At 50.9% G+C, this 8,809-nt stretch overlaps 1 protein-coding gene across 1 annotated transcript in view; it reads left to right on the top strand.

The window, feature by feature from the left end:
• The window catches only part of LOC114069791 (substance-P receptor-like), a gene marked incomplete at its 5' end in the record, with an annotated part of 1,992 nt that extends 1,227 nt beyond the window's left edge, over positions 1–765 (top strand). Inside the window, one exon of the mRNA XM_027906826.1 lies at positions 312–765. Coding sequence (XP_027762627.1) covers positions 312–603 — 292 coding nt within the window. The remainder of the gene's footprint in view (positions 1–311) is intronic.
• Positions 766–8,809: the final 8,044 nt, after the last annotated feature.

The following is an 8,809-nucleotide window of genomic DNA, read 5'->3' on the forward strand; positions in this document are numbered from 1 at the left end:
GGCACTGAACAGGCTCCCCAGGGTTTGGCCATGACCCCAAGGTTGCCAGAGCTCCAGGAGCATTTAGGCAATGCTCTCAGGGACAGGATGTGACTCTTGTGAATGGTCCTGTGTTGGGTCGATGATCCTTGTGCGTCCTTCCCTTCCAACTGTGACACTCTGAAATGGGGCTTTATCAGCGGATTTCCCCCCTTCAGCAAAAAAGCAGCATTCTAGTTGTTCCCAGCCCTGCCTCCCCATCCCCAGTGAGACCCCCAGTGAGACCCCTTTGCCCTCCCCAGACCCCTCACCCCCGATTTTCCCCCCCGCAGGTTCCGCGTGGGCTTCAAACACGCCTTCCGCTGGTGCCCCCTGGTCAGCGCGGGCGAGTACGAGGGGCTGGAGCTGAAGTCAGCCCGGTACCTGCAGACCCAGAGCAGCGTCTACAAGGCCAGCAGGATGGAGACCACCGTGTCCCTGGCCGTGGGGGTGGCGGAGGAGGAGCTGGAGGAGCCCAGCAGGGCCAAGCGCCTCTCCATAGACGGCACCTCCAACGGCTCCTCCCGCAGCGACTCCAAAACCGTCTCCGAGAGCTTCAGCTTCTACTCCAACACCCTCACCTGAGGGGCTCTCCGGCTCCAGCAGCACCCCCTGCCCTCGCTGGGACGCTCCAGGGCTCCCCTCCACGGCCCTGGTTTGTGATGTGCTGGTGTTTTCCGTGGTGTTTCGTCGTCTCCCGCTCGCCGTGCCCGGGCGAGCCCAGCGGGGGAAACTTTGGATTAGTTCCATGTGGAGAGGGTGCAGGAACGGGACAGAGCTGGCTTTTCCTCCAAACCTGTGATTGCAGCTTGGCAGGAGCTTCCCTTGTTCTCAGCAAGGGTCTCCCAGTGCTTCCCACGCCTCTGGAAAATGAGCCTGTGCTGCGCTTTCCCTCTTCCCACCCTTAATTTCGTTCTTCCTGTCACTCCCCAGTTGGATATCCGGGGGGATATTTAGTCCCAAAATCCAGCAAAAATGTTGCTCTCGACATCAGGAGCCTGGACATCCATTGGGAATCACCAACCAGCTGGAGCTTCAGTCGGATCCAGGATTTTCCACGTGGTCTTGGCTCTTCTCCAGCACCCTCATGGATGGTCTTCCCGCTGCCTCTCCAACCACAGGGCTCTCCCAAAGGATTCCTGACCTAAGCCAGGCTTTGGTTGCTCTTAATCAACCACATGTGCCAAAAAAAAAACGATCACTGTGACTTCCTAGAAAGCCCAAGGTGACGCTCCTTGGGCAGCTCCTGGAATCCTGTGGAGCTCTGGAAAAGGAGGGACCACACTGAAATGTTTTTCACACCCTGGAAACGGATCCCATCACAAAAAAAATGGTTTGAAGGGAGATGAAGAACTTTGCAGCCTCCTTTTATTCAGAGGAGGGTGAAATGATTCGCTTCCCCCTTCTGGATTTCATTTAATCAGGGAATTGGTTTGTGTTTTTTTGTGTTTTTTTTCCTGTTGCAGAAAACATGAAGTTTATGATGTGTGCATGGATATATGGAGTATTTTAGTCCTGCTCAGATGGATAATTTTCCCCTGGGGCTGCTCAAGGGCTCCTCTGGTCATCAAATGGATGAACAAACCCTCGGAGAGGGGAGAAAAAAAACAAACAAAATGAGACGTGGACAAATGTGGCTTGTTGGGGACAAACCCACAAGTTTGGGGGCAATTTGGGGGTAATTTGCTCCTGGTTGATGGTCCAATCCCTAATTTTTGGTGTAAAAATCAGGCTCCTCAATGGATTCACTGAAGGAATGAGAGATGAACAGTGGAGAGACACCCAAGGCAAGGAAAGGTTATTTTTGAGCAGCTGAACATCAGACCCTGCTGAGCACCCAGAGGTCCCTGGGAATAAAAAAGGAATGACTTTGGGGGCTTTTCAGCTCCTCAGGCTTCAATCTGGCTGTTGGAAGAGGCAGTCCTGGATAAATCCCAGCCACGATGGCTCTTGGAGATGAACACCCACATATTTAAGGAATTATTCCAGCAGGAATTCAATGAATGGGCAAATCCAGGAGCAACAAAAGGGGATTGACAGGAATGATCCTTTTTTTATCCCAAATCCTGCCAAGTGCCCTTAGAGGAAGAGCTCTTCCCCCTCTTCCCAACCACAGCCTGCTCCTGGAATACACTTTCCCTCCTTAAATTCTTAATTCTTGTCGCCTTAAGACACATTCCCGTGTCTCTGCCTCCCAAAATCCGGGATCCTGGAGAAGGGGAATGGCAGGACCCCACCTGGGGGGTTTTCCATAACTCCACCAGTCCCAGGAGCGGCAGTTGAAGCTTCCAAGGGTTTAACTCCAGGGATGGACGAGGAAACCTTTCCCACCCACTCCACAGGAGCCAATACATGAGAAGGTGCTACAAAGCCAGAGCCAAAATCTGATTTATTTCCAGCTGCCAACCCAAATTCACAGTTTAATAACACCAAATATCTCCACATGGTCCAGAAAGGTGGATAAAACAAGTGGAGATCGGCTCAACACCCCCTCAACAAGAGTTTGTGTCAGATTTTGATCCTCCAAAAGTCCGAATTGATGGAAAAACCCCATAAATATCTCTCTGTATGTGCATATTTAGATATTTATAACCACCCTGCCCTTTTGGCCTCCGTGTTTTACGCCCCAAGGATGATGTTTGAGATGATCAGGAGATGACAAGTGTCCTCTCACAGACACCCCCAGGGAGCGAGGGGAGATTGGATTCAAACAGACAATTCACAGCCTGAAATCCCTCGTGGGCACCTTGTACCCCTCGAAACACAGCGGGAAAAATTCCCACCTGTTGTAAATAGCGTTGATGGTCCCAGTGGAGCCTGACCAGGATGATGGGAATGTGGCCCAAGAGCTGGAGATCAGTGTAAGGAAACCAAAACGTCGTGTGGAAATGGGTACAACACCCAAACCAGGGTCTTCCTTTCTACCCCTCCAAGTGCCAAGTTGTTTGCTGGTGGAGGCAGGAACAGGGACAAGGATCTTTTCACTTTTAGGATCTTGGCCATCCCAAGAAAGGATGTTTGGTCCATGTCCACTTGTGTGGCAAACATGGAATGATTTGGGTTGGAAGGGACCCCAAAGCCCATCCCACTCCACCCCCTGCCATGGGCAGGGACACCTTCCACCAGCCCAGGTTGCTCTAGCCTGGCCTTGGACACTCCCAGGAATCCAGGGGCAGCCACAGCTCCTCTGGGAATTCCAGCCCAGCTCCTCCCCACTCTCCCAGCCAAGAATTCCTTCCCAATATCCCATCTCTCCCTGCCCTCTGGCAGTGGGAAGCCATTCCCTGTGTCCTGTCCCTCCATCCCTTGTCCCCAGTCCCTCTCCAGCTCTCCTGGAGCCCCTTCAGGCCCTGCAAGGGGCTCTCAGGTTTTCTCTGGCTCCTTCTCTCCTCCCCAGCTCTCCCAGCCTGGCTCCAACCCTTGGAACATCCCCAGGCAACGTTTCCACCACCCTTGGGATGTTCTGTGCATGAAAAAAAACCAACAAAGCAAACCCATAGAAAAGTCTTTTGAAGACTGAAAAGCCTAAACCAAGATGCCCCTTCCCAGACTTCGGGATGGGACATCCAAACCCACCTCTCTAAACCCCAAATCCCAGCCTGAAGCCACCTAAATCACTGATTACAAGCTCAGCTTTGCGCCCTGGAATTGCTCTTCCCACTTATCAGGATCACAGAGCAGCAAATGCCCATTTCAGGTGTAACCTTTTACCCCCCACCAGCAAAAAAACAACCCACAGCCTGTCCTGCGTGTTTTGTCGGAGAAATCCAGCAGCTTCGGGACTGGAAGCCGAGCACGGGATTCCCATTGTTTGGAATTCGGATTCCCATTGTTTGGAATTCCTCACAGGATTGCCGGTGGACACGGAAAAACACCCAAAAAACCCTGCCCCACCCGCCTCTTCTCTCGATTGTTATTTTTATTTTGCTGCCCCTCCCCGTCTGCCCGCGGGGGTGGAAGGGGAGTATCCGTTGTTTACGGAGCTTTTCCACAGGGATTTCGTGGATTTGGTTTGGTTTTATCTCGCTGTGTCCTTGCCAGAGCCCTCCTGCGTGAGGTCACGCAACCCCAAAGCCCAGCCCAGGAGCTCCTGGAGTTTATTTCTCATTAAAATAATAATAATAATTATTATTATTTAAATAAACCCAACCTTTCAGCCTTCAGGAATTGACCCAAGCTGGTTGTTTCATTCTGGGGTTTGTCATAAATCTCCCATCCTGCCCCTCCAAAAAACCTGTTTCCAGCTGAATAATTAATCCCGTCCTAATAATGCAAATAGACCCTTTTGCTGTGGTTTATCCACCCCAAATCCCACCTCTGGCTGGAAGAGAAATCACAGTCATGGATTAAACTGTCCAGGAGAGGGACAAGGAGATCCCAGAGCAGCTGAGCGGGAGGGATCACTCTGGGATGTCTCTGCCCTTCAAATTTTCCATCCCAAAAGGGATCCTGAGCCTGTGCAACCTCAAATTTCCATCCTAAAACAGGTCCTGATCCTGTGCAACCTCAAATTTCCATCCCAAAACAGGTCCTGATCCTGTGCAACTTCAAATTTCCATCCCCAAAGGGATCCAGGGGGGTTGTGAGAGGACAGGACGGGATGGGGGGTCTCTCAAGGAGGTTGGAATTTGCTCTGTGGGAGCCACTGGAAGGAGGTTTTGGGGGAAGTTCTGCCCATTGCAGCATCTCCACGGGAGAAAAAAGCTTCCAAAATCTGTCTCTTGTCGGGTTTGTCCACGTGGATTTTCACAAATAAATGTTTTTTTGGTGAGGCCTCGGTGCTGCTGGTGGTTAATTGGGGATGGGACAACCAGGGGGTGAGGGGGGGAGAGGGAGAAGGAGGGGAAAGGTGGAGGAGCTGGAATTAGGAGGGAAAAAAAGGGTGGGAGGAAGATGGGGGGAGTTTGGGGACCTTCAGGGTGAGGGGTTTGCTCTGGGGTGTCCCCACTAAAGGAAGGAAAAGGACAACCCCCAGACTTAGCCCACGTTTAAGTCAGGGATTACAATATGAGTCTAAGGGAATAATAATATAAATCAATAAATTAAATATTACAATAAAAATATAATAATATAAAAATAACATATAAGAATATATTTATAAATATTTGAAAATAATAAATAAAATATATATAAATAATATAATATATAAATAATATAATATATAAATAATATAAAAATTCTGTATATAAATACACTAAATAGTTATTATAAATAAAATACAAATATCTGTGATTCTAGAAGTAATATTATTGGAAATATTTAAATGTTCCAGAAGTAAATTAAATAGATGAAATTATTAATAATTTTAGGTTTTGTTGATGGCAAATTAAATTTTGTCTTAAATGTAAACAATTCGTGCAACTATAAATTGATATGCTAAAATAATCCAACACATCATTATATAATATAATGCATTTGTAGGAATATGAATAATGTAAAATGAATTATTTATTATTTATTATTAGCTTGATTAACAGCTTGATTGCATCTTGGGGCTGCTCAGGGTGGGCCTATCGTGCCAGAGTGGGCACCTGGTGTCCAACCAGCGTCATCCCACCAGTATCAGCACCACCACCACCCTTCCCAGGAGGATTCAGACCTGTCCTGACCACACCTGGACACCCACCCAGGACAAAAGCGGTGAGAAGGAGCTTAATGTTCCTCCAAAACACCCCTCAGGAAGGAGAAAATCCAAATTCCCGCTGCCTTGGTTTGTCCCTCCACCTGCAACTCGACATGAACCTCAGGAGCTGCCCGGTGGGTGACCCCCAAAAAGCAAACCCTGGTCGTTGGGTGGGGGGTTTTTGTGTCGTGGTGGGTTTTGAAGAGCTGGATGAACCCGTCCCTGTGCTGATGTGCCCTGGCAAAGGCACCCAGCTCAGCCTAATTAACATTTATGGATTCCGCGGCGTTTTGCATAAATGTTTGCGTAATGCGCGGGTCAAAAATACCCCCAGAAAGGCAGAATTAAAGGCAGTTAATTGCCTGCAGCTCCAGCAGCCCGTGAGCCGGGGTTTCCATAGCACCCGCTGGGCTGCGACATCAGCGGGACCAAATCAGGGCTCCGAGAGAAACGACTCGAGTTTAAAACACCTTCTTCGCTCAACTTCACCGCTCCCTGCCTTGATTTAACGAGATTACAGCTTGGAAATGGAGAAACTCGGGGTGGAAGCGTGGAAAAGGAAAATAAACCCCAGATTTTTAGGAACAAAATCTGCCCCGGCGTGTCCAGCTTTGCTCCGTTCCACCCCCCATCCCAGAAGGAACGGATGGAAAAAAATTCCAACATCTCCTTTCAAACCTATAACTACCCCTGCTTCCATTTTGGGGCAGATTCCAGCAGATTTGGGGGTCCTGGACACAGTCAGGGCCAGCTGGAGGAGAATTACAGCCCTGGCTTTGCTGCGGCCTCGTTGTTTACACAACTAATTAGTTTTTATTGCCCAACGAAATGAATCAAGCAGGAGCTAATGAGAGACTTAAGAACCCCCAGCAAGGATTCCAAAAACCAGCCCGAGCAGGCTGGGGGCGTGAAATGAGAATTAAAGTGGGGTTTTTGTGTTCTGGATGGGAAGGAACCACGGGAAAAGGACTTTCCTTCCGTGAGAATTCCCGAGGGAAGGAAGGGAGAGGGTGGCAGTGGGCTTTGATCCAAGAGGATGCTCAGGACTCTGATGGGTTGGATTAAAAATTAAGTGTTAATTGGAGCAATCTGAGGGGCACGGTGGTGGTGGTGGTGGGGGGGGGGGGGGGGGCGTTGCAGAAGGATCTGGGAATTCCTGGTGGGATCTGTGCTCTCACTACGCAGGATCAAGGATCTTCGAGGAAGAAGTTCTTCCCTGTGAGGGTGTTGAGGGGCTGGGATGGAATTCCCCGAGAAGATGTGGCTGTTCCTGGATCCCTGGAAGTGTCCAAGGCCAGGTTGGAGTAACCTGGGCTGGTGGAAGGTGTCCCTGCCCACGGCAGGGGGGTGGAATGAGGTCTTTAAGGTCCCTTCCAACCCAAACCATTCCATGATTCATCCTGGAAGACACCCCAGGATGGAGATCCCAGCCAGGACAAGCTTCCCAGGGCCAAAACTAACACCTCTAATCCTGCTTTCCCTTCCCTTTCCCTACAAGGAATTCAACAGGCAGGCAATTACAAGCCTCCCAATATGAAATATTCTGGTTACATCCCCCCAGGGTGCCACGAAGAATCCAACCCCTTCCTGATTCCACCGTGGTAGGAACATTCCAGGCTGAGAGGAGCATTTCCCGTGCAAAGCATTTCCCAAAGCAGATTGTGCCCCTCCTGGTTGATTAAAAAGCTTTCAGGGAGGTGATGGGAGAGGTTTTGAACGGGGGTGAGAGGAGGGGTTGTTGGGAACACTCTTCCTGCAGCCCCAGGTGATGAGAGCGTTGATGAGGGATGTGGAGCTGGTGATTACAGGCTGTTCACCCTCCAAAAGCCGCTCTGGAAGCACCAAATGGCTGCGAATTTGCATTGAGATTGAGGGATTAAACCCTGAAGAGGAGCAGGTTGTCCTGGGCTGACACTGCTGGGCTATCACAGAGGAAACCAAACCCTGTGTGCGGCTTCAAACCACCCCCCAAAACTCCTCCTGCTGCCCTTCCCCAGGACACGCTTCTCCAAAGGGTGGGAGTGACATCCAACCTCTGCATCTGGACCCACCAGTGACTCCCAACACCCCAGGGGAAGTCGGTGGGGTGTTGGGCTCTGAGTTGGAGTGGATGTTATGAGTCTTTTTTTTTTTTTTCATGGAAAGGGTTGTCAGGTTTGGTTTCCTCTGTGAAGGCTGTGACACATCAGAAGTGTCACCCGAGGAGAACCTGCTCCTCTCCGGGGTGTGGATTCCTAAATTCCTCAGTTTAAATGCAAATTCACCGCCATTTGATTATTATACACCCACCCCACCCTCCTCCCTCCCCGCTCTCATTCCCAAGCACCAACCTCGCTGGAAATTATCATTCCAAAAGATCTCAGAATCCCAGAACCTGCTGAGCTGGGAGGGACCCACAAGGACCATCCAGTCCAACCCTCAGCCCTGCACAGGCCCAGCCCCGATAGCATCATCCCAACCCTCCTGGAGCTCTGGCAGCCTTGGGGCTGTGCCCACTGCCCTGGGGAGCCTGTTCAGTGCCAACCACCCTCTGGGGGAAGAACCTTTGGCTGAGATCCACCCTGAGCCTGCCCTGACACAGCTCCAGCCATTCCCTGGGGGCTGCCCCTGCTCCCCCCAGAGCAGAGCTCAGTCCTGCCCCTCCTCTGCCCCTGCCCAGGGAGCTGGAACTGCAGTGAGATCTCCCCTCAGTCTCCTCTTCTCCAGTTGAGCCCTAAATGACTCAATAAATCGAATTTAGCCACTTAGCCAGCCAGTCCACCTGGTTCCTGCAGTCAGGAACAGTCGCTGGTAGATTCCTCGGGGGCCTCAGGATGTGTCCAGACCAGTCTGTCCATTTTTCTTCCCTTCCCTTCCAAGGGAAAGCTGCCAAGAACGACACGGGCACAGCCGAGCTGGGAGGGGGCACAGCCTCATCTCTGCAGCTCGAGAGAGGATTTACAGCTCATCACATCCCTCCTCTCATCCCAATCTCCCCCCGATTGCTCCGTCGGGGACCCGGAGGGCTTTTGCTGGGCTGGAATTGCGAGCCCAGGCTGTGACCCCGCAGCTGGTGATTTACACTCGAGGATTTAATGGGATAGTCGAGTTTGCAGCCACTGCTGGGGCTTCGATGACTTCACCCGGGGATAAACCCACGAGAAATGAGGGCACCCAAGGTCAGATCCA

This window comes from Empidonax traillii, unplaced genomic scaffold (genome assembly GCF_003031625.1).
Source record: "Empidonax traillii isolate 1590-97213 ecotype Southwest subspecies unplaced genomic scaffold, ASM303162v1 scaffold1362:size121930, whole genome shotgun sequence".
Taxonomy (NCBI): Eukaryota; Metazoa; Chordata; class Aves; order Passeriformes; family Tyrannidae; genus Empidonax; species Empidonax traillii.